Source organism: Oxyura jamaicensis, chromosome 8 (assembly GCF_011077185.1).
Source record: "Oxyura jamaicensis isolate SHBP4307 breed ruddy duck chromosome 8, BPBGC_Ojam_1.0, whole genome shotgun sequence".
In the NCBI taxonomy this organism is placed as follows: domain Eukaryota; kingdom Metazoa; phylum Chordata; class Aves; order Anseriformes; family Anatidae; genus Oxyura; species Oxyura jamaicensis.
In genome coordinates this window covers 8,625,674-8,650,631 of record NC_048900.1, presented here as the reverse complement: position 1 = coordinate 8,650,631, position 24,958 = coordinate 8,625,674, and the positions used below count along the sequence as shown (strand labels likewise).

Here is a 24,958-nt window from a genome sequence, read left to right as displayed (position 1 = left end):
CTTCCTTCCTTCCTCCCCTCCTTCCCCGGGGCAACGCGGGGCCCTCCGGGCGCCCCCCGTCCCCGCTCCCCCCCGCGCTGCGCGGCGGCGCGTCCCCGCCCCGGGGCCGGTCGGCGGCGAGGGGCGGAGGGTGCGCGGCGGCGGGGCCGGGCGCGCCGCAGGGCAGCGGGGCCGCCATGCCCGCCAAGTCCAAGTACAACCTGGTGGACGACCGGCACGACCTCCGCATCCCCCTGCACAACGAGGACGCCTTCCAGCACGGCATCTGCTTCGAGGCCAAGGTGGGCAGCGGGCGCGCACCCCGCGGGGGTTTTTCCTCCGCCCCCGTTCCTTCTCCGGCGCCTTTTGCGCGGTTCTTCTGCGCGTTTCGCCCCGGGGTCCCATCCCTTGGCGGTGCCCGGGAGTTGGGTGAGTCCTTCCACCCCGTCCCCAATGGTGGTGGAGGTGGCAGGAGCGGGGTCACCCCGCTGCTTTGCCAAGGAGCCCTCCCGAGCCTCTCCGCAGCATCACCTGGGGACGCGGCCCCGGGGAGCTGGGCACCGCGGGCATCCTCCGGCACGGGTACCCCCGGGGTGCCACGGATGGGCGGCTGGGGTGCAGCAGGACACCTCTTCCCCCAGCTCTCCAAGGCAAAGAACTCGCCTTGTGAGTGGGCAGAGGAGCGAGGAGCCCTGTGCCATTTGCAGTGCGCTGGGAGAGGTCAGGGCTGCCCGCCCGAAGTCAAGGCTTGCTGTTTCTCTGTACAAATATAAACCATTCTTGCCTGCGGATTTGGCAGGAAGCACTGTGTTGGTTTTTTTCTGCTGGGACCTCTCGGGCTCTTACTCTGTTTGGGCTGTGGCATCCCACTGCAGAGTGCTCGCGACCTCTGAGCAGCGTGAGGAACAGCCGAGCATCTGTCCGTGCTGGGCGGGTAGCTGGGGGCAGGCAGGGGGGCAGCAAGCCATGCGGTTTGGAAAGCAAAAGTGTAAAATCTGACCCCCTTGGCCGTTCATGGGGGATGCGGTTGTCACGATGACAAGATACTCCAAGTGGGGTTGACTTGGATAAACGCTGGTGTAAGAGTTCCTATAAAAGAGCAGCACGGAGGCGGGCATCTCTTGTACGCTGTTGTCCTCGGAGCAGAGGTGCTGGCAGGGGAAGGACCACGGGTTTGGCGTCGTGTTCTGTGCAGTGGCCTGGTGGCATGCCTGTGTCCTGCTGGAGGGTGCGGGGCTGGGCTGTGCCCCCCCTCCTCGAGGCCGGGAGGGTTTGTCTGTGGAGGCCGTTGCCCGTCCCGTGGTGGGCACCGCGCTGCGGGGAGCACAGCAGAGGGGTTGTTTATGGAGCAAACTTAAAACCTGCTTCGTGGCTGTTCCTGGGAATGGCTGCTCCAATTCCAGGAGTGAAGGGATGCAAAGTGGGTTATCGGAGCTGGCTGCTGGTGCACGGCCAGCACCTGCTGCACAGCGGCACCCTTCCTCAGTCCCTTTCCCTGGGTGCTCTGCCCCTTCCCCGGCCACCTGGGGTGGGAACAGGGGCTCGGGGGGAGCAGTGGGACACGTCTGTGTTGCCCCCAGTATGCTCGCATCTCACCTCTCCTCTGTGCTGCTGGTGTGGCTGTGGCACCGGGGTGGTGCGTGAGCCTTTGTTAGCGCCTCTTTCTTTTGTTGTGTGCCCCGTGGCACGCGGTGCTGCCAAGCACGAGCCGTGTGAGCCCTGCTCCTGAATTTGTGTGTTTCTCCAGCAGCTCCTGATGCCAGATGCAGGATGCAGATGGCTTAGGCAATTACTCCATCCTTTTATTAGATTGGTGGAGATTAATTAAATGCTTACACTCCTTCAGTTCCTTTTATCCCCAAGAATCCCGAGCACTTAAACCCGCACGGCTCTTGTCTGAGTGAGGCACGGAGCGCGCGGCGAGGTGGCAAAACGAGAAACATGGGATTAGAGCAGAGCTTCGGGGGAGCACAGAAAGAAGAAAACCCCTTGAAAGAAGAAAGCCCCTTGTGTCCTGTCCCCAAACAGCCTCTGGCAGAATTACACGGGTGTTGGTAGGCTGGAGCGGCCCGGGCAGCAAGCGCTGCGCCTTCCTCCTCCTCCTCCTTCTCCTCCTCCTTTCCCTGGTACCTGGTGTTGGTCCCCTACCTGCCAGCTGCCGCCTTCGTCCTGGCAGTGGTCACCGCTGTCAGATTTTGGCCTTTCTCAAGCACACAAGGTGATGACAAGCAAGCGGTGCTGTCGAAGGCAACGCTGTCAGGAGAGGGGCTTGCGCTGCGCTGCACGCCGGAGCCGCTCGCAGCCATATGCTCTGGCACAGGGACACCACGCCGGAGCGCAGCGTCCTCTGAGGATTATGTTAATCCGTTTTCTGGAGATAAACCCCATGGTTGGAAAATCCCGCTCCATCTCCTTAGGGATGGTAATGCGCTTCACACTTTGTGAGCTGTTTTTGCTGGCCACCTCTCTTGGCACCGAAAGCCTCCGTGTCTCTGAAGTGCCTCGATCGGGCCAGTGGGAATCGGAGGAGCTGGCTCCGAGGGAAGGCATGCTTCAATTTCTGCCCATTGTGGTCTGAATTGTTGAATAAAATCAAAAGGCAGGCCTCTGGAGTGTGCTGAAGCATTCGGATGAAAGAGCTGTGAGCTGCAGCGTGTCGCAGGGGAGCTGGCATGAATTCCCACTTGTGCAATGGTTTCCTGTTTAAATAAATGGGTATTTATATAGTAAAGACACCTTCTGTCCTCCTCCACCTCTCCAACCGGCGTGGCTGCTCCACTTGGGGCAGGGAGGAGGGGACGTGAGCTTGCTCTTTATGTTCCCAAAGTCACGGTGCTGCAGAACAAAACCCAAAGGCAGCTCAGGTGTAGCTCAGCCATACCCATTATTTGGAAGCAGTTTTGATCCTTTGGTCCCACACTCATTGATCTCTTGGCAGTGCCCTAATGTACGTGGTCCCCCAGGAGAGGGGAGGTGTGATGTCCGCAGCAGTCTTGGCAGGCAGGGTTTTTGGGGTTTGGATGGGCTTTTATTTTTATTTTTTTCCCCTACCCCTAAGGGATCTTGGCAACCGAGCATTTTCTATCGCGTTTCTCAGTACTTTTTCTCCACTTTTGTGCGTGGGAAACCGAGAACGAACTGAGCATCTGCTGCTGTCTATGTTTGGAGACAGGACACGGAGGAGACTTCACTGGGATCCAGTACATCCCTTCCCGTGAATCCTGCCAGCTCCCAGCAGGCAGGGTGGCTCTCCTGCCCGTCCCCTCGTGGGGCTGCGATGGTGGCAGTGCCCGCTGGCTGCGGCAGGGGGCCTGAAGTGAGCCAAGCCTCAGGCATCTCCCACCCGGGCTGACCCCCTTGCCTGCTGCACGCTCCCCTTGCAGGCATTTCTCATCCCCTGGCCGGGTTTGCTGGCACCAGGCAGCGCTGGAAGTGGGCAGCAGGTTGCTCGAAGCTCTGCACCTCTAGCTGGCTGCGAGAGGCTTGGCAGCTGCGCCCGGGGGCTGTTTCTGCTGGCAGCTCTCGAGCAGCGAGCTCGGCGAGGTCTGCTCAGCCCGGGACTGCTCGCTGCGGGCTATAAATAACCTTCCCGAGTGCCACACGGCTGCTCTGCAGCAGGGACGTGTTTTTGCCGTGCTGGTGAAGTCGTTTCATGGGCTGCTCGGCGGGTGAGAAGCCCTGGGGGGCTTTTGGCTCCCGCTGCCTGGTGGCCTTGGGCTGCGTGGCTCTGGCACCTTGTGCCCGGGGCCAGCCCCGTCCCCGTGTCCCCATGTCACAGGGAGCTGGCACATGACTGCCTGGGCTGGGACGCCGAGGCTTTTCCATGGAAGGCAGCTGGCACGCTGACTTCTCCCTTCCTTCTGAGTAAGCCTCCCCGCGGCTGGGGCTGGGGCAGGGCAGAGCGTGGGGGGCTCACCTGCCTCCTCCCGGGCTGCTCGGGGAAGCCGTGGTGCTGGGATCGCCGCCACGGGTTTCCTCTTCGCACCGCGCTGAGTTCTGGGGTGTGCTCCCCCAGTTCTGCCCTGCCCTGGCTGCAGCTTCATTTTTTTCCCCCTGATGCTGTGGCACGGTGGTGGGAAGGGAAGGGATGAAGCTGGAAAGCGCTGCCCTGCTTCTGGTGGGACTGGAGGAATGCAGGCAGGATTTTGGGGTGAGCGCACTGGGGATGATGCCCGCGTTGCATCGCTGCCTGCACGGGGCTCATTGCTCCAGCAGCTCTTCCCCATCTCTCGGGGCAGCTTTCGGGGCTGGCGAGCCGCCAGGCAGCCTGCCCGGGCTTCCCTGGCCGCCAGGGATGATTCAGCCCTGACCTTTGCACGGGGTCTGGCTGGCGGGGAGGCGACGTGCCTCGCTTCGCGGCTCCTCTCCAGCAAGGCTTCCCCGGCCCCGCGGACATGGCTCAGGAGGTGTCCCTGGGAAAGCACCTCAAGGAAACTCTTTGGGGCAGAAGTGTATTAAACAACCTCAAGGGGGGAAAAAAGGAAGCTCAATGAGCTGTGCAAACACAGCACTGGCAAAACGTGTCTCTTGGCTTTCTGGGGCATGAGGAGGCTGTGTGGGGCTGCCTGCGCTCTGGAGGCTGCTTCGCTCAGCCTCATCCCCGTCTCGTTCCCACAGCCCGTGGCAGGACGAGGCTCGGGGCCGTGAGTAGGAGGCTGGAGGAGAGCGGGGCCGGAGCGGCTGTCGGGGCGCTTATCGCAGGCGAGGGGCTGATAAGCACGGCGGTTTCTCACGCCAGCCCCGTTCCTTCGCTGGGGAGGAGCTGGCTGGAGGCTGAGCTCCACGTCTGCATTTTTTGGGGGATGCTCACCGCGCTGTGAAGGGCTGTGCCTCTGCAGGGAGCTTCCCGCTTGTGGTTTCTGGCCTCAGCGCTGAGATATAACCCAGGGCCTTGGTCCGTCTGCTGGATTTTGTGGAATGTGCAAAATAAATAAATAAATAGAAATAGCCACTTGCAGAGCAGGAGAGGTGGGTGTTTTGGGGCTGAGCACAGCGTCTGTGGGAAGCGAGGTGAGGCCGATGGGGCTGAGGCAGATGGCAGCAGGATGCTCTGGTACCCGGGTTCGGGGCAGAGGTGCGTCCCGCGGGGTGCCCGGCACAGCGTGGCTGTCTGGTGGCCATCTCGTACTTCCTAGTGGTGCTTTCCAGTCTTTGTATTAAAATAAAAGGGTAAAGTGATTGGAATAGATGCCTCTTAGACCTGAATCTTTAAGCAGGAAGGCTCCGTGTAGGGTGTGTGATTGTGAACTGGCCGGGGCTGCTGCTTTGTGGTTGGGCTTCAGCCGCTGCCGTTCGGGAGGTGCCGGCTGCCCCTGCCCGGGCTGCGGTGCGGGGCTTAATTCCCGTTGCATAAGGCTTTCCTGCACCGCCGCGGCACATGATGGCCAAGCCAGCTGTTTGATGGTTATTTTTATATCCGCTCTCCGTGTCCTCACAGCACTGGCTGCCCGGTCCCATCGGTGCTGGGGGCTGTGGCCGTGGCCTGCCTCCGCCCGTGGGAGCAGGATCGGTGCGGGGCTCGGTGCGGGTGCTCGGCTCAGCCTACGGGGCTCACCCTGCTCCAACGTGCACAGGATAGGGTGTAAGAGGCAGTAATTAACAGTGAAGGGCTGTAATTAACAGGGAAGGGCCCGTCACAGGACAGGCTGCCCCAGCTATCCCGGGGTATTCCAGTATCCCGGCTGTCGCAGGTGACTCGGTGCAGCCGGGGGGGGTTTTGGGTTACCCCCGTGGGCTGTGATGCCGGTGGGGGCGAGTGAGTCCCGCTGGGCTGATCACTGAAGCCTTGTGGCGAGCAAACAGCTTGGTGGCTGTAGGGGCTGCCATGGCTCTGTATTTCATGCCCTGAATCAGCCCTGCATTACCACGCCCTCCCCAAAAAGCGTAGGTTGCAGGTCAGGAGGTGTTTGAAAGCCTCCTCGCCCCCTTGGTGCGTGGTGCCTGCTTAGTGGGGAGCGGTGCTGGTTCAGGGGGCACCAGGCTCCAGCTGGGCTTTGCACAACTCACAGCTTTTCTTCTTGATTTATTAAAAAGGTTGTTCTGGCTCTTTCTGGCAAGCAGGAATGCCATAAAGAGCAATCAGTGGTGTAGACCATCTCGTGTCCCTTCATATGGTGGGAAGCCCGAGCTGCGCTGCACCCAGCAGCAGGACCTGCAAAGGACTGCCCTGCTTGAGTCACTGGAGCTGTTGCAGGGTTTTCTCCCAAGAAAGCAGCTCTGTTCATCTGCCAGGCAGAAAGGATGCTCGTGTGGGGACTTGTCTTGCTCCTAGGTACAGGCAGGGAAAGGCGGGTGGGGTAATGCCCGGTCCCTGTGCCCGCTCAGGCCCCCACACTGCGGTCCCCCCGCTCAGGATCACCGCACCCTGTGCCACCCCAGCTTTGCTCTGTTCCTTCTCCAAGTGACCCAGCTTCCCGAGCTGTCCCCAGGGCCCAGTTCCCAACTGCTCAGTGGAGTTTCGAGGTCCTGCTGCGATCGGGTCAGCATTACCAGCCCAGGACGTGCAAAGGGTGCCTGGGTGCGGGCGGGTGGCAGGGCTGGGAGGCACTGGGGGGGGGGGCTCTGGATGCGGGGGGAGACGAGGTGGCTGCTTGCCATGCTCCGAGCAGTGACCCCTAACCTGCTCTTTCTTTCCCCGCAGTACATAGGCAGCCTGGATGTGCCGCGGCCCAACAGCAGGGTGGAGATCGTGACGGCCATGCGGCGGATCAGGGTGAGTGCTGCGCCCCTTCCCCAGGGTCGTCCCTAACTCTGCAGCTCCCACCATCAAAACATCGGTGTGCCGCCTGTCACGCTGCCACCCCGGAGCATCCCCGGCACCTGGGGTACCCAGGACGTCCCGCGTGCCCTGGCTGCACGCATCAGCTGCCCGAAACTGCGGGTGCTGTGCGGGCAGGTTCCCGTGCGAATTTAAAGCCCCGAGTGCGGAGAAACCGGCAGCACGTGGGCGAGCTGCGGGGCTCGCTCGGCGGCGAGCAGGTCAGGGGATGTCAGCTGGCTATGAAATCATCCCGCTTCCCGAAATAGGCACGGGCAGGGTGCTCGGCGCTCCAGCCGCATAATGCCTGGCCCGCAGCCACCAGAGCAGCTCTTCCTCCGCTCCCCTGCCTGCCGCGTGCGGCCGGGAAGCCTCCAGCCTCCCCCCGGGGCCCGGCGGTGATGTTTTGGGTTTGTTTGTTTGTTTCTTTGTTTGCTCCCAGATTTCAGCACGGAGAGAGCCCGTGGGCTTCCCGCAACAGCTTTCCTGCGCGCTGCCCTCGGCAGTGCTCAATGTCATGGCCTGGGGGCAAGCTGAGATGTCTTTGGGTCTTTTATTTATTTTTATGATTATTACTTTTTGGCATTAAGTTTGCTCACCTTGGTTGCAGGCTGGGGTAGAGATCTCTTACGCCATGGTGAGCTCTCTGAGGTCTGTAGGCGGCTGTTTCCTCCTCGTCCCCCGGGACCTCTGTTGTTTTGGGACGAGGCATTTGGGGTAGGGCTGCTTAAAAAAAAAAAAAATGTGGCTCTGGCCCCAGAATTGCACAGCTCCACATCAGGGCAAGAGGACTGGCACAGCTTTGGGAGCTTAAATAAACCCAAATGTTTAAAAGCAGAACAAACCAAAGCAGTCCTCATGGACCAATGGAAGCAGACTTAAGCCCGGCCTAGACAATTCGTAGCTGAAGCTGTGAGCGGATGCCAGTTAGGGTAAAATAATGATTTCCTGTGAAGAACGATGTGTTTGAAACGTGCTCGAGCTGCCTTGGTCGGGGTGCCACGGGACAGATGCACGTTGTTAGAGGACGCGATTCTGCAGATGGGATCTGCCAGAGGACTCGGAATTTAGTTCTTGCTTTGGGGTGCTGCTCGCAAAGAGGGTGCCAGGAGGGGTGGTGTGGTGGGGGGTCACGTATCTGGGGCCCTTCCTGCCCTGGTGGGGCTGCGGGGGCACAGGCTGGGTGCCAGGGCTGGTGTTGGCCCGGCTGGAGGACGTGCTGTGTACGCATCCTTTAAGGAGCACAGCACTCCCTGCACGGGGAGAATGGGCAAAGAAAAGCCCATGGGCACAGACAGGGAGCAAGAGGAGAACTTAACGAGCTGCAGCAGTTCTGTGCATCGCATCCAGAGCAGCTGCTGACCCTGGATTTGATGCAGCTTTTGATGCGGTGCCTGTTTTAGGGCAAACGTGGGGTCTCCCGGCTTGTTCTCGCCACTGGTGCTACCTCCCCGCTGGGTTTTGGCTAAATGTACCAAAGGATAAAAACGTGCACGGAGGCACCCTGCCTGGCAGCGGGGGTCCCAGGGAGGAGGGGAACACCCCGGGAGCCCCTGGGAGCTGCCGGAGGACGGGGCTGGACTGCGGCATCCCGCTGGGACAGAGCCCTGACCCGGGGAGCAGGGCAGGAGGCGCATAGCAGGCATTGCTGGCATTCCTGCGCTGCCTGCCGCCCGCCCGCTCCCCCGCAGCACAGCACGGCTCCGCCAGAGGTCTCTTCCCTGGGTCTGGAGCCAGAGAGGCTTTGCGCTTCTGCTTTTCTCCTCCTGGTCTCACAGAGGCTGACCCAGTCCAGGTCGCTGTGTGCTTGGTAGTGCCAGGCAGGGCGTACCTCCCCAATGCTCCCTGCCTCTGCAGCCGGGAGCGATCCATCCCTTGGTCTCCTTAGGTTCTCGGTGGGCACCTGAACCTCGGAAGGTCCCAGGTTCAACAGCAATTAAATGCTGGTTAGAGCTGCAGCTGGCCTGCCCTGCACAGAGCTGCTGAGCTGGAGGGATTCAGAAAGGAGCTGCTGCCAGCGAGGGGCTTACCGCGCCGACGTGCTGCGTCTTCCCAACCCCAGGCGCTCTCAGCTGCTGAAGAGCTGAGTTTAAAATGCCTGAACTAGCTGCAAGACGTCCCTTTATTTTCTTCTTTTCCCAGAGTGCTTGAGCCCTAAATGGCAGCCCTAGCTGTATGTTTTCTCATGGTGTTCCGACGTAAATGTATGCAAAATGCAAAATCCTCCTCGTGCTGCTGGCACCTCTCCAGCACAGCCCGTGTTACCTGGCTGGGGCTTGGCGCCCTCCTTCTGGAGGGTTTCGAGTCCTCCTTTTTGCTGCTCGGATTGCCGAACGTGGCCTTAAGCCAGGTTTTCTCCGGTGCCAGGAAGGATGAAATCGTATACAGGCACTGTTCGAAATGCCCCTTACGTGGAGCTCTCCTGCAAGCCCGTTTCTGGGAAGTGTCCAGCAGAGGTTCGCCGGTTCAAAGCCACGAGGCATTTCAGGCACTTTAAAGCCTGGCTCCTCCAGACCTCCTGCTCCGTCAGGTACATCTCATTTTGTGGGGCTTTTGCTACTTCGCGTAGCTGAGCTTTTTTTCTTTTTTAAGCAAATTGGCAAAATTTCTGAATTCCAACAAGCTTGTTGAAAGCCGAATTTTGCATCCTCCGACAGCCACACGCACAGCTGGTGTGAAAATGGGCGCGCTTGGACGGTGATTTGCACAGAACACGTGCTGTCATCTGGAGCCCGTTTAACTAAAAGCTTTGAGCTATACCTGTTCGCACCGCCGAGGGTGTTTAAAAGTGTTAGGCCGTTTATGTCTTGCTTGAGGAGAGGAAAAAAAGGAAGGCAAACAGCACAACCAGTGCGGTTTGTGCAGGGAAACGGAGCGGGGTCTGAAAGCAATCTGCCGAGGGTGGGTGGGCTGCGGTCCCCGCGGGGAGGCGTGCGTGGTGGTGGGCTGGGGGAGGCGAGGAAGGCAGCTGGCTCCTCGCAGCCAGCGCTGGGTGCGGGGCGAGCTAAGGGCTTCACGTCGTCATCCAGGACGGACAGGATGGCTCTGGGAGGAACCGGTGGGGTATTTGTCATAATTTCAATTGCTCTTTCGGCGTCCTGACAATCGGAGCAAAAAGGGCAAAGGTTTCCAGGCGGGTTTATTGCTCTTGCCAGCGCTGCTTAACTTCGTAACGAAATAACCCCCCGCCTGCGTCAGACCTTGCACCCGTGTCGGCGCTGGACACGTACCTGTGTGGTGACTGGTGTGGGTGCCAGTACACGCTTGTGCTTCTCTGCTGGTCCCCAAAGGCCCGGGACTGTTTGAATAATCTGTTGGCAGTTCCCTGCTGCATCGCCCAGAGGTGCAGAGCCGCAGCCTGGCACAGACGTGGCTGGGAATGCCCTGGGGCAGAGCAGGGCTCACTCCTGGGGAGCACGCAGAGCCTTTGCTTGCCCTTACAGCAGGAGGTAGCTGCAGCTTTCTGGCTCCACCAGGTCCCAGCTTCTTCACTGCTGGAACTAATTTCTGATGGGTTTGGCTTCACGCAATGGGGAGGTTTGTTCTGGGTGATGCCGTGCACCAAACAGCCGAGGAGGGTACAGCGGCATCGGAGTCCAGCCCACAAACGTGGCACAGAGGGGCTGGAGCAGAGCAGGAGCATCCAGCTGAGATCGTGCCTTCCCGGGCTGCTGCGAAATGCTGAGGAATCCTCAGCATACAAGAGGAAAACCCCGAGTGACTGGCACGCAGCTGGCAGCGAGCACGCATGCAGTGAGTGCTGCTGTCCCTCCGGGTTTCCTATGCAGTTCCTCGGAGCCTGTCCCCAGTCGCAGTCTCTAAGGGTAAATTGTTCCGTGGCTGTTTTGAGCAAGGGCATGTGAAAAACTCACGGGTCTTTCTGTGGTTGGGGCGCACCCAAGCTGGACTCCCGGCTGTTTGGTCTGTGTTTGCCCACAGCCAAGGAGCCGGCAGCTGGACGGGGCTCTGCCCAGGGCCCTGCTCCTAGGACAAGCTAAACAGAGCGAGTTTGGGTCAGCCCCTCGGACTCGAGCCTGGGAAACGCGCTGCGTATTCTTGTGGCTTTCTTCCGAACCCTTTCCCATCGCTTCATGGAAGTACGTGATGGAACAGGTGATCCGATGTCAGGCTGTGATGTATCACTAGGGATTTTCACAGTGCTGTGCTTTGAGATAACTTCACCTTTCTGCTTTGCCACACACTCCCTTCTTCACGTGCCTGAGTCCCTGGCAGCAGCAGGACAGGATGCTCAGGTCACCATCCTCCCTGCTGGGTGGCACCGCTCAGCGTCGGGGCCTTTCTTAGCTTTCTGCATCTTGTGCATGCAGCTTCTGTTCCGTTTTCCTTTGGGAAGCCGCCTGCCCATTGCCATATAAATCCAGCTGAAATAAATAGATACCAAGTTCCTGCACACTTGACCTGGATATCAAATACACTGCTCTCTCCCAGACCTGCATAAAAATCAGCACCGCGCTCCCGCTGCTGTGGGGCTTGCTGAAAGAACAGTGGCATTCTGTCAAATTTCTATTGTTGCTTTATTTTGGGATCCAGCAGTTAGTGGATGGCATCCCCTTAGGCCGGGCTCTGCTATTGTTTCAGATAACGTTTGTCAGATCACTTGCAGGGGGGAAACTTGGAATATATTCTGTAAATCTCTCAGCCAGCCTGATGCCGTTGCGTGGTACGCTTCTAATTTTATTGGGACAGCTTAGGATCTCATTTTGCAAAGGACTGTTGCTGTGTTGAGCTGTGCTGCAGTCCTTGTGGTTGGTGTGAAGTCCCACATTGGCTGTTTTCTAACTAAAAGCTTGAAACCTTTGTCAACTTGGAGGGCTTTTTTCCAGGATCTGAGCCTATAACTCTTTACAAAACCTTCTGAAGGGCATTATTCAGACCCGCTGATTTCAAAATGTAGGCTTCAGTGAATAATTTTTAATACCTGTGTTAGTTCTTGCTGAAAGAGGAGCCAGGAAACAAACGTGTGATGTGACTAACTGCCTCCCTTCTCCAGCTGCAGACCAGGAGCGTTGCTGCGTACCGCTAGCATCTAACAAGACCCACAGGGCCGCCTTGCTTCTGGTGCGCTAAGCATTCAGTGCTGTTGCTCATTCGTTCTTTATTAATTGTCTGAATTTCATAATTGCTGATTTAGTTACATTATTGCCAGCTTGCCTTCTTTGGGTTTGCCATTGCTGTTCCGCCCGGCTGCTCTCGGCTGCTTTCCGCGCCGTGTTGCTCAAGCTTTTCGCGCGGGGTGGGCGAGCGCCTCTTTGGCGAGCAGTGAAATGGGTGAGCGAATGAATGAAGGAGGCCTGGCTGCGGTTCGCAAGCCGGGCTGTACACCTCACCGCGTTCGGCTTCTGCTCGCCCTCAGCTGCATGGGTACGTGCGTTGTGTCACCCTGTTTTGGCACCGAGGTGGAACTGGGGTGAAGCCTGGGGTGGGCGCGCTCCCCAGAGGTGCCAGCGCTGCGGCCCCGTGGTTGCCTTGGGGCAGTGCCTGCCTTAGTGCTGATCTCGAGCACGGAGAATAATTTTCTCTTTTGAAGGTACCAGCCAGGCATTTTCTGGCTCTCTCAGTATCCGTGCACCCCAGGCTGGGTGCAGGACTGCCGGCCAGCCCCAGCCTCGGGAGCATCGTCCCGCGGGATGCTCGGTGCCTCTCGCCCTCCTGGCGGCCCTGCCCTGTGGGATCTTCTCCCTGCTCGGAGGAGCTGATGGGTAGCTAATTAAAAATACCGCAAATTCCAGCCAGATATGGGGTTTCCAAAGAATGTGCTGCCGCTGCTTATATTAGCAAGAGCTGATAAATAGCAGAATGCGTGCGGCTCATCGCTGGTGTCTGCAGGGCGGCCTGGTTGCTGCTGCCCCGCGGGGGTCTCCAAATGGGAATTCTACAACAGGGGGCTGAGAAGCAGCTGTTATCCACAAGAACCTTATCCCCTTGGCCGTGTGTGTTTGGTATTGATTTAACTTTTATCCGTCCTGATTTCTCCGAGTTCCCTGTGAAATGCTCGGGGTGAGGGCGGCTGCTGCGCGTGCCCCAGCGCGTCAGCTCAGCTAATGGAACTTGGAGGGGGATCGAGGCAGCTGTATGGTGGGAAACAGCAAAGCGAGCAGACGGAATTTATTGTGGAATAGTCAATGTTATTGGAACACATATTTTGTGTGATAAATGGGTGTGCTGCTGTGATCTGGGCTTATTTCAAAGCACCGAGCCGAGCTCTGCTCTGCCGCTCTCGCAGCGCGGGTATTTTTAGACTGATTCCCATTTATACCCGTCAGGACGCACGGCCGTCACAGGCAGTTGCCAAAATTAAAGCTGAAATTGGACGGGAATATTGGCCCTGACCTTGTCAGCACAAACCACGACGACAGCTATTTTGGATGCATGCGCACCTCGGAGCTGCGCCTTTCCATATGCACAAACGCAACCTCTGCTGACCCAGGAGGAGCTTCACAAAGCAGCGTTAAGCCCAAGAACCAGCCTCCAGCGCTTCATTTCTCCCCCTTTCTAAATCCCTGTGCCTCTCGATTGAGTGATAGCTGCCGGCAGATCCCGACGGGGGCCGGGCAGGATGTTTTTGGCCCTGGTTCTGGCCCCGTCAGAGGGAGAGCTTCCTGGCACGCCTGCGCGTCGCCGGTGTCCGTGCGCACGGGGAGGACGCGGTGCTCGGCCCAGAGCTCTCCCCCGGCCCTGGGGGACCAGCAGGGACCTGCCTCTGCCTGCCCGAGCAATCTGCTCGGCGTCGTCCTGCTGGGGCTGGGCTCGCTGCAGGAGGCTGCCTGCTGGGGAAGGGACCCAGTGGGTGAGGGGGGCACGGGTAGCGGCGCAGAGAACGGGCTGGTGGTCAGCAAACTGTACCTGCACCCCCTGCCAGGTGTCTACGTGTGAGCTCTCCCAAACTTTTGGCCTAAAGCTTGGCTCATGGGACACGTGGGCACATTGCAGCACCACGCTGCATGCTTTGGTATGATGCAGCCCTGCCCAGGGCTGGAAATCATCCGTGCACCTTCTCCCACTAACGGCACCAGAGCCAAGGGACCTTCCTTGCGCTTTGTTGCTCTTTTCCTGCAGAAACCTTTCTTGCCCTTTATTTTCCCAGCAATGGGCCAGGTCCGTGTCAGGTTTCCCTTCCGGGGGTGGCTGCTGGGGCTCATCAGAGCTGGGGTTTGGGTGTAATTTCCTTGTGTGGGTCAGGAAAACGCAGCCCCAGTACTGCTGTTAGCATCCCAGCAAGGTGCCTCCAGGGTCCCCTCTGGGTTATGCCACACATTTCTGGCAAGTATTGTCATTTCTTGTGTTTTCGGTGCCAGAAATGGCCAGGTACATAGCTTTCCCCCGGAGCTGTTAATTCTTGTGTTTCTGGAGCTGCAGAGCCTGGATTAAGCTCGCCCTCAGCTGTCACTCGGGAACAAGTTAATTCTTCGCGAGCAGATCATTACTGCTGCTCCTCCGAAGGGCTGGGGAAGGCTTCACAAGGCTGCTGCTTCTCTGTCCTTCAGTACTCCAAGCTGACGCTGGGCTGAAGCCTAGCTTGTGCTTTACCAGCTGGGACAGCCCGCTGCCTCTGGTGAGCTTCCATTAAGGAATCTCGCGTTTATTTGTGTTCTGCTGGCACTGACATGCAGTGTTCCCAGCAGTCCGTCCCTTCCTGATGGAGAATGGTGGTGGGCAGACTGGAGTCTGTACCTGCTGAGGCTTAGGTTTTGGACTGAAATGAGGGCATCTCCGTTCAGGCTAATCTTTTTCAGATGCTTGTGAACGTGGGGGGGTGCCGAACCCAGAGAGGCGCCGTCTCCCTCCTTCAGCATCTCACCTGCCTGACAGCCTGCAGCGCGAGGCTCAAACTTTCCTTACGCTTCTGCCGCGTAGGAGCCGTGAGACAGGGGCAGAGAGCGCGTTTCTAGGGATGTGGAGGGTTTTTTTGTGTGCTTTTCACACATACCCATCGCGCTCAAGGCTCGTACGTAATTTTACTCCAAACTGACAAGGTTACATGCGCTCCCTATTAAGTAACATATGTTACTCTGCTCTCAAGAAAGGGCAACTCTAATACTCTGCCAGTAGAAATGTGTTGTGCAATGATGCATACACCAGCTGGCATTATTTTCCATCTAAGAGCATGCCTTTGAAGTTATTTAAACAGCCAGCTCTGCATAAAAGACAGATGTTGAAAATAGACTCCCACTAACCTGAGGTCAGTGCGAAGGCTCTCGTGCTCTGCTGTTTAGAAATGTTTCTTTTCTAATTGAGAAGATAAACATTTTTATTTTGTGGGGAATGTAAAATTAAAGGGTAGCCTCTTTATTCACTTGCTTCACGGCTGCTTGGAGTTTACAAGTCATCTAATAAGTTTTTTCCATTTGTGAGACATCCTTAGTTTTTGTCTTGAATACATTAAAAAATAAAAAGCCTATCTCAAAAGTCCCTGTTCGAGCTTTGAGCATTTTAGCAGAGTTGTTAACCAGAGCTTCGTTCATTCGGGGAACCTGAAGGACTGGGGAGCTGTGCTGGCCCAGGAAGAGAAGCATTTTTCTATTTCTCTTTCCCATTTCTGGGCATTTCCCTGAAGTTACTTATTGCAGTTGTGCATCGTCTGGGATCGTCATGTTGCTATAGCCAAGGATTAACATAATTAATGTAAGGCTGAAATATTATTATGGATGTTTCAAAATCTAAAATGGTCCCCGAGAGGGGTAAAGCACCTGGGTTGAAGGCCCAAAAACCTTTACACCAGCTGGTTATTTGTAAGAAAGACGGTGACAGGCAAAGGGGATGGTGGGGAAGCTGCACAGACCCTCTTTCTTCCTTCCTTGCTGCCAGGCTGGGTGCTGATTTCTGTGCCTTTTCTTCACGGAACAGCAGGCTGGGCTTCGTCTCTGCAAACTGGAGACATCTGTAGCTGAGCCTATCCTCCTGGTTCCCCCAGCGGAGGGAAATGTGGTTTTTCTCCTGAAGCAGCTGCTCCAGCACCGTTAGTGGGATGGGTTTTGCTTTCCCCACGTTTCCCTGCAGGTCGGTCCTTGGGCCCCGGGTGAGGTGGGTGTGCAGAGGCACGGGGCAGGTGGCCGTCACGCTGAGCAATCCGCCGGTGCACGCGGAGCCGTGCTCGGTCTCGGCGAGGAGCTCGTTAGCGCTGGGAGATCTTATCGTGTGCTTGGGGATGCAGGATGTGACTCCCAGCGAGAGCTGCTCTGGCATCGGCCCAGCATCCCTGGAAACGTGCGGGTTGTCTTCTCCTCCGGATCGGTGCTGGCTGGTCCCTCCGCAGGCTGGGATAGAATAACAAATCGCTGATTTGAGCAGCGGCACCGTGAGCCGGGCGGTCTGAGCAAGCCCTGCGCGGTTTCGAGTTCATCCCTGACAGCCTCTGTGGCTCAAACCTCGCTCACAGAAACTGCACAAACCTGGCGCTGGCTCTGACCCTGCCCATAGCTACTGCTCGGGGTGAAACCCACTCACTGTGCTGAATTACGGCCTCGTGAGCGAGGCAGAACAAATTGTGTGCTGTGGCTGTGAGCAGGGGCGAAGCAGCTCACTCAAGGTGCCGATGCGTTCCTCCTTGCCCTGCTGCTCCCTTCTCCTGCTGCTCTCCCTCCCTCACAGCCCCTGTTTGTGCCAGCTCGGGGTCTCTTCCCCGGGGTCACCCACAGCCTGTGTGCGTTTTGGGGCACGCTGCAGGATAACGTGGGCCAAGGGCAGGTCCAGCTGTGCACCACCCACAATTGCAGCGTGCACTGAGCCATCTGGACCTGCCACCGCTCTGCTCAGCAGTTTCGGGTGGGGAGATGTCGGCTCTGCCTTTCTGATCCATCCCTGGCATCCCCTGCTCCCCACGAGACCACCTGCACCTCGGCAGGACAGGCGTGCATCCGAGAGAGGGCTCGGCTGAGCTGCTGCCTTACTGAGATCTCTTCCTCACTGAGTCATTATTAAATTTTGGTTAGTGCTTCATCAGGGAGCCCCAGTGGGCACGAGTTCACAGTGCCTTATTGGTTGGAGCTGGGCTTGGGTGCAAGGGAGATTATCCCAAAGAGCTCCTGTGCTCGTTGGTGTGCCCATGCTAACGAGCTGGGGCTGGGGCAGGACGTGGGGTAGCTCCAAGTGCGTGGCTCAGGCTTGCAGGGGATAAAGGGCGAGATTTATGAGAGCGCTCAGCAAATCTGGCCGCTCGGTCCTCCTGAGCGCTCGCTTTCCTTGCTGCCTTCAGTTCCTGCTGGAGTTCTGCCGTCGGCACGCGGGGATTTGGCTTTGGCGAGGGCGGGCGAGGGATGAGCCCGGGCAGTGCCCGTGGCCTGCAGCCATGGGTAGGGCCAGGCGTGTGGGAGCATCTGCCAGGCGCTCTGTATCCCCTGCGTCCCGTATAACCTGTGCTGGGGTTTGGTAACCTCTCTGCTAAGCGCCCCGCTCTGTCTGCGCAGCTTTACCGGGGCTGGTGCTCACCGAAGCCCAGGCTAAAAATAGTCCCTCTAACCACGAGGTGTTTTTTGGGCTGCTATCTCTCCGAGCCCAGATTAATTAGCGCTCAGGGTCACCCGGAATAGAAATCCCCTGGCTGCAGCAGCTGGGCGCTGAGCAGTGAGCAGCAGGACCTGTACAGCAGGAGGCAGCGCCGGGGGAGCGGAGCCATGCTCGGTGCCGTGGAGCATCCGCCACGTGGGGCTTTGGGGAGGGTTGGGTTACCTGCTGCTCAGTGCTCGGGCTGGAGCCCACCTTTCTGGGGCTAAATCGGGATGGTGGGGTTTCAGATGCACTGCCGTGGTCTTGGCACTGGTCCTTAGCCGTGGTGGGGGCTCCTTCTTGGCCAGCTTTGGAGGCAGCCCCCTCCACCAGGGACACAGGGAACGAGCCCTGCAGGCAGCTCATGGGTGGGGAATCTGGGGGCTGGCTGTACCCACGGTAGGAGCCTGAGCTCTGCTTCCTGCAGCCCATCACCGTGGCTCTGGAGCACGTGGGCTTGCCCAGGCTGCCCGGCGTGTGCAGGGACAGGCAGAGCTGCGTCACCCTGCCGGGCAGTTTTCTGAGTCATCGGTATCACTCATCCCCGCCAGCCGCTTCCAAATGGCTTTGAGGAATTGTATTTTCAGGTCTTTTGTCATTAAATCGCAGGTCGGAGCCAGCAGCTTTCTCTGCCTGCTGGCTCTGGCTGCCGGAGCTAATGCATCACGCTGCGCTGTTAATGGCACGGGGCCTCGGCGTGGGCACGGGGCAGGGCTGTGCATGGGGCGCCTGGCTGGTGCTCCCCGTGTGGGCTAACGAGGGGATTAATTAAATCCCTCTTCTTCACGTAGAGACTGTGGGGCTGCTGTGCCGGGAGGGGGCTGTCCCCTGTCTGTGGGACTGGTGCTCTGGGGACCTGATGTGGTGGAGCGGTTCTGTGGGTCCCCAGAAATCCCACAGGGATGGAGGTGGGCAAAAAGGTGGGCGAGGGGAGCAAAAAGGGGTTCACGAGCATGATTTCCATACTCACAGCGCAGAGCTGTGGATGCTCGGTGCCTCTCGGGCTCAGCTGGCCAAGTGCCTGCTGTCCCCAGGGCCATGAGCGTGTGCCTGGACCCACTTCTGGGGGTCCCCCACCCCACAAAGCGCTGTGGTTTTACCCCAGAAGCACAGCTCCTGCAGAGGACAGGATTTCTGGGTACAATGCAGGAGTTTGCTCAGCCAAAATGAGCACCTGAGCTGTCCCCCCCCGCGTCCACCCCCTTGCTGCTTGTAGGGCTGTGCGTGCAGGAGGGGCTGGATTTAGGGGAATCGCGGTCTCTCCCTGGGGCTGGGCCAGAGCTTTGTGTTTAGTCACTGATCTTTGGAAGTTCCTGAGTTTTATTTCCCATCCAGTGACTTCTAACTGAAGTGGGTAATCGCATTATGCCATCTCCCCCGGCGCGGCTCTCGGAGCCCTCAGGAATCCTCTGTTTCCGTGCCGAGCCCCCCGCACCCCTGGCGATGTAGCATTCCTCCTCGCAGAGCTCCCCAACAGCCACAAACCAGCACAGAAAACCCTTGGGGCTGAGAAATCGCCCCTCTGCAGGGGATGTGGCCCTGTGGAGGTGCAGAGCAAAGCTCTGTCCCATTGAGGGGACACATTGCTCCGAGCGGGCTCCTCTGGGCGCTGGGCAGGCAGAATGGATGCGGGTCTGGGGAGGCACGAGGCTGTAGGGAAGCCTTTCTATCCCCTCGGAGCATCCTCAGGGCTAACCCAGGCCTCTCTCTGCAGTATGAGTTCAAAGCCAAGAACATCAAGAAGAAGAAGGTGAACCTCGTCGTGTCGGTGGACGGCGTGAGGGTCATCCTGAAGAAGAAGAAGAAGGTAGGCGGCCCCGGAGCGGGGCACCTCGGGGTGACGGGGACCCGCGGGGCGTGCAGCAGCGCGGTCGGGAAGGTTGGCCTTGAGTTTCTGGGGTCGGGACGCCCCTCGCAGTGCTCGCCGTGGCTTTGGGCAGGATGCAGTCTGTGGGGTTTTTTGTTTGTTTTTTTTTTTGGCCTGGGAGGTCATTGGCTGGGGCTGGAGAGCAACAGAGCCACGGCAAGCAGCATCCCAGCACCGCCTCGGCCCCGTTCTCGATCTCGAGGGCAGCATCTGACGTACTCATTTTCAGCTTCTTCCCTTGCAGAAAAAAGAATGGGCCTGGGATGAGAACAAAATGCTCGTCATGCACGATCCCATCTACAGGTAAGGCTGAGCCCCGTGTCCAGCAGCGGCCGCTCGGATCCCTGCCCTGCTGGGAGGAGGAGGGCCGCTCACGCAGAAAAGCCTCCTCCTTCCTCCCGAGCTCCCCAGGACAGCCAGTAAGCCCTTTTTAATGATCCCAATTAGAGCAATAATTAGTGCTGGGAGGGGGCAGGCGACCGAGCCAAGAGGCCACCTCTCCAAAGAGGCCCGCAGGCCTCATTCCCATGGGTCCCCCGCGTCCCAGGCCCCGCGGTGCTGCCCTGTGTGGGCTGAGCAGAGAAATCCCGGGGCAGTCTTCACAGAGTGTTTGCTGCAGGTTAATTTTCTCCGTGTAGGCAGCACGGCTGCCAAAAATATATATATAAAATGGATGGGCTTTAGCCGGGCTGTGCTGCAGAGGCTGGGCGGCTGCCAGCACCCCAGAGCATGCCCTGGAAAGCGGCTGCGGCCTTGCAGTGTCCTGGGCACGGCGGGTAGCGTGTGCTGGAGGCAAACCAACTTTGTTTCTGTCCTGGCAGGATATTTTACGTGTCCCACGACTCCCAGGACCTCAAGATCTTCAGCTACATTGCCAGGGATGGGTCGAGCAACGTCTTCAGGTGCAACGTCTTCAAATCCAAGAAGAAGGTGAGGGTGGTTGGGGGACGTCCCTCGGCGGGGGGGTCCCGGTGGGGTGGCCGGGCTGACGGTGCTCTGCTCGCCTCCTCGCCCGCCGCAGAGCCAAGCCATGCGCATCGTCCGCACCGTGGGGCAGGCGTTCGAGGTCTGCCACAAGCTGAGCCTGCAGCACACCCAGCAGAACGCCGACGGGCAGGAGGATGGAGACAGCGAGAGGAACGGGGACGACCTGGACGTCCCAGGTACCGTGCCGGGCTGGGGCGGTGGGGTCCCGGGGGCTGGCAGGCGCTGTGCAGAGCCGCCGTCTCTCCGCGATGTTGGCCGCTGGCTGCCACCTGCGGGGAGCGGATTTGCACGGCGGTGTGCCCTGCGGAGCTGTGGGATCTCACCCAGCGAGGAGCCTTCGCTAGGCGACAGCCGGCATCCTCGTAGACATCCCCCGTGCTGGGAGCCCATTAGCGGGGTCAGCGGGCGCCCGAGAGCTCTCCGTGCTCGGCTGCACACGCCGCAAGCGTTTCCTCGCGGCTGCCAGGACGGAGGCCAAAGCAGGGACTGTCCCCACGTCCCCAGGCAGTGTGCAGGCTGGCTCCTGACCCTCTGAGTGTGTAAGGGTGTAAGTGTGTAAATGCTACAGCCCCGGCAGCTGTGGGGTCCCCCTGACACAGCCCACCCTCTGCAGCTGCCCTGTCCTGGGGAGGCCACGCTGTCCTGGGCAGCTCCCTGCTTGTTTTTCCTCTCCACAATGTACCGGCCACGGTGTGCAGTTCCCTGGGGGATTTCTGAGCACCTGTTTTCTTTATTTGTTTTTCTTTTGTCTCTTTTCCCAGTAACCTCCTGTTTACCTTTAGCTTTCTGTGCCTCCTGCCCCTGATGGCCCATTTCCCCCGAACGCAGGGGCTTTGGCTGCCCTTCCCTGGGTGTGTTTCGGCCACGAGCCCCGGGGAATGGGGCAGCCGAGGACGAAGGGGTGGCGGGGGGGGTGTGTGGGGTCTCAGCTCCATCCCTGCCCTCCCGCAGCCTGCCGCCTCACCGCCGTGGAGCGGGCGGCCGCCTCGGCGGAGGAGACCGACATCGACGCTGTGGAGCTGCCGCTGCCCGGGGCCGGCATCCTCGACTTCAGCCGCGGCGTCACCGACCTGGACGCCGTGGGCAAGGAGGCGAGCGCCGACGCCAAGGTGCGTGGGTCCCTCTGCATCCCTGGGGCCAGGGGAGGGGGTTTTGCAGCATTCCTCAGCTCCTGGATCAAAGCCGTCGGCCGCTAACCTCTGGCTGGGGTCCTGGGGTGCTCCCGCAGAGCGCCAGCCTCGCTGCAGCCATGTGGAAAGTGTCTGGGGCAGAGCTGATAGGGATAATCGTGTTTTTTTTTGCACCGAAAAAGTGCCTTTTATATATTTATTTTTGATACAGTGGAAATTTCCACGGGAAACATCAGCCTTTTGTGAAATCTTCTGCCAAAACGTTTGTGCTTTTGTAACAATGCTGGGGGGGATGGGGGAGGTCAGCGAGCCCACCCCACCAGGCAAAAACCATTCCGGAGGTTTTCAGGCTGCCGCAGCAAGGCATGTGTGGCTGCTTTGAATGCAGCAGCCTGTTCCCTGCCTGCTTCGGGAGCTGCTCTGTGCCTGCTGGTGGCTCCTGGGGGGGCGAAGGGTCACGCTTTCTCTGTCGGTGTGTTGCAGGGCTGCCTCCACCCCGAGGACATCCTGACCGCCTCGCCCAAGCTGCTGCTGCCCTCGTCCGCCCCGCTGCCCGACCTGGGCACGCCGCTCTCTGCCCACCACCAAATGCAGCTCCTGCAGCAGCTCCTGCAGCAGCAGCAGCAGCAGACGCAAGTGGCCGTGGCTCAGGTTCGTCCCGCGGCGCGTTCCTTTACCTCTATTGGTTACCCCAGCTTTCCTTGCTCCCTCACACCTCCCAGAGCTCCCCCAGTTACTGGGCTTTCTCCCTGGCCCGAGCAGCTGGTTCCAGCAGCCTTCCTGCGCTTTGGCTGCCTGGCGGGATGGCAGCCTGTAGCCTCGTCCCCCTTTCTGCGGGGTCTGAGGCTGTGTGCTGGACCTGTGCCCGCCGCGGGGTGGTTCCCATCCCAGGAGCTGCCACTCGGCTCCTCTCTAACCCTCTGTGCGGCGTGGCGCTTCGGTGTCACTGATTTACTAACAAAAACGTCGTGCTCCGTCACGTCGAATGCCTTTCAGCTGACTGAACGCATTACATCAACGCCTCTGTCAGGGGCACTCGCTGCCTGCTCTCAAAAGCACGGAGTCACTTTGTCTCTGGACACATGGTGGTTGGCAGCGGCTTGGTTCTTTACCAACAAAGCCAGTGGATCCGCGGTGTCGCCCAGGATCTGTGTCAGAATGATGGCTCTGTAGCTACGGGGACCGTTTTGTAATTATCTCTGCCTGTAATTACTTGGCTAGGGATGAAATGCCGTTCAGTTCCCTTGCTGACCAGAGAGACTTGCTTTTTGCAAGGTGTTTCCAGATACGTACATGTGAAAGTTCCTTGGATTAGGGCCAAGCAGCCTTCCTGGGTGCTGTCCCAGGGGGTCGGTGGCACAAGCCACCGTCCCTGTGCCAGCGGTGACATTTGGGCTCTGCTCGCTGCCTCCCTGCATCCCCTGAGCCCTGCAGCATGCCTGTGATGGAGGCAGCTGTCGGGCCGGGAGGAAGGATGCTTTCCAGGCTGATGCTGTCAGCTCTGAGCTTTTGCACCTGCTTAGCCTGTAACTGTGGCTCCACCTCTGGCAGTGTCTGCTCACCCAGCAGCACTGGGCAGAGGGCTCCTCCACCTCCCCCATGGCCACTTTCCAAGCCAAAGTAAAACTGATTTCTTTTTTCCCCCTGCCGGGAGCACGCTCCTGGGACTCTGCTCGCTGCAGCTCGCAGCAGAGCTGTCCCAGGTCTCACCCAGCAACGTCCCCATCCTTCCCAGGGCCCTGGTGCTGCGCTGATGTAGCTGCCTGCGTATCGGTAGCTGTGCTGAAGTAAATGGTTGCTTTGCCCCTGGGCATTCCCTGCCAGCTTTTCCAACCTCGAGCTTTTCCGTCGCCCTCCCGCCGCGCTGAGCATGCCCTGGCGTGACGGGGCTGTCTCCTGTCCCCTAGGTCCACCTGCTGAAGGACCAGCTGGCCGCGGAGGCGGCGGCGCGGCTGGAGGCGCAGGCGCGCGTGCACCAGCTCCTGCTGCAGAACAAGGACTTGCTGCAGCACATCTCGCTCCTGGTCAAGCAGGTGCAGGAGCTGGAGCTGAAGCTGGCAGGGAACAACACCAGTAAGTGCTCCAGCCCCGTTCTCTCCCCTCGCAGCTAACGGGATCCCCGTTTTGCGCATTTCCCCTGGTTTTGCACGGGGCAGTGCTAGTGCCCTTCTGGCCCAGCTCGTGCACGTGCAGCGGGGTGCTTGCACGCAGAGTGGAGGGCAGTATGGGGGCAGTGGGCCCACGTGTCCCTCAGCTCTGTCTGCTTTCCCCGGCGGCTGCACGGCCTGTGCCATCTCCTTTCCTGCCCGAGAGCCCCTCCTTGACCTTCCTCTCCAGCAGACGGGGCCATCGGCTCCCTGCAGGAGCTGGGTGGGAGGCAGATAACTTTTCCTCCTGGCTCTTTGCAGGCCAGCAGCCCCCTAGGACCGTCCTCCTGGGGGGCCCACAGCCTGCTGTGGTGGCCGGGGGACGCCCAGGAGGAGCAGGGTGGCTCTGCCCCCCTCTCAGCCGTACCCTTCTCTTGCAGCGGGCTCCCAGGACAGCCTGCTGGAGATCACCTACCGCTCCGGAGCCCTCCCCGTGCTCTGCGACCCGACCACCCCGCAGCCTGAGGACACCCACCTGCCGCAGCTGGGCCCCGGCTCGGGCTTCCCCAGCGCCCTGGGCAGCCCCATAGGTAGGAACGACTGTCTGGTGAAGCTGGAGTGCTACCGCTTTCTGCCGGGCTCGGGGCCGCACGCCCCGGAGCCGACGCTGGGCAGCTTGGAGCTCCTCAAGTTCCGCGAGTCGGGCATCGCCTCCGAGTACGAGTCCAACACGGACGAGAGCGAGGAGCGCGACTCCTGGTCCCAGGAGGAACCGCCGCGCCTGCTCAACGTCCAGCCCCGGCAGGACCTGGGCGACAGCCTGGAGGACGAGATCGCGGTGTAGGGCACGGCGGGAGGTGGCACCGAGCAGCCGGGAGCCCTGGCGGGGCCGGGGCCGGAGGAGGGAGTGCAGGGCCCGAGGGCAGCGAGTGGTGCCCAGGGGAAATAAATGGCACCCGGAGACGTGCCAGCTCAGCAGGAGCAGGGCACAGACCTCGTCCTTCCCCAGGCTGTGTCCCTGCTGCCAGCCCCGTTGTCCTGAGCTCAACACCCTCAGCTTCGTGCCAGGCTTGTGCTGCTCCCTGGTCCCCATGCCTGCCCCCGGGCTGCGTTGAGAGGTCAGAAGTAAGGGAAGCAAAGAGCCCTCAGCACCATCACAGCCCCGCAGGGCCCTGTCATGCTGCTGGCATCGCTGTCAGAGCCCCACGGTGCCCAGCAGCCCCGGACTGCAGCGGTCAGCCCGTGCCTCCTGTGCCAGGTTAGGGGGTGGCGTAAGTGGTGTTCCTGCGGGGGGAGCGGTGAGGCAGGTGGGGGTCTGTGCTGGGGGAATGAGAGAGCAAGTGTGGGGTGGTGAGCGGGGATGGGAGGGAGCCAAGAGCCAGTATGGGGCGGTGAGTGGGGTTTCTGCATGTGGAGGTGGTGGGAGAGGAGGCTGGGGGCATGCTGTCAGGGTGAGCAATGGTGTGGGTGAGAGCAGAGGGACACCGGGGACGAGCCTGGGAAGGTGAAGGGCTGAGAGGAGGTTGCACAGGATGGCCGGGCACGGGCAGCATTGGCAGGGTGCTGGGGTTTGTGGTGCTTCGGGACAAGGTTGGTCCCTGCCCGAGGCAGGTGGAGGGTGTGTGGGCACTGCCTGCTCCTCCCCGGG

The 24,958-nt window shown here is 59.6% G+C and overlaps 1 protein-coding gene across 2 annotated transcripts; it reads left to right on the top strand.

The window, feature by feature from the left end:
• On the top strand, nt 1-24,737 carry NOS1AP (nitric oxide synthase 1 adaptor protein). 2 transcript variants are annotated; one of them, XM_035333062.1, is made up of 10 exons: nt 1-281; nt 6,620-6,691; nt 18,954-19,046; nt 19,336-19,409; nt 19,928-20,036; nt 20,128-20,269; nt 21,045-21,202; nt 21,707-21,874; nt 23,131-23,296; nt 23,751-24,737. In XM_035333062.1, exons 1-10 carry the CDS (start codon nt 177-179, stop codon nt 24,152-24,154), a joined length of 1,491 nt encoding a protein of 496 aa, XP_035188953.1. In that variant the 5' UTR covers nt 1-176; the 3' UTR covers nt 24,155-24,737. The 2 variants fall into 2 exon arrangements, with proteins under 2 accessions (XP_035188953.1, XP_035188954.1); XM_035333063.1 differs by having other exon boundaries at nt 2-281; nt 19,351-19,409.
• The last annotated feature ends 221 nt before the right edge of the window (nt 24,738-24,958 follow it).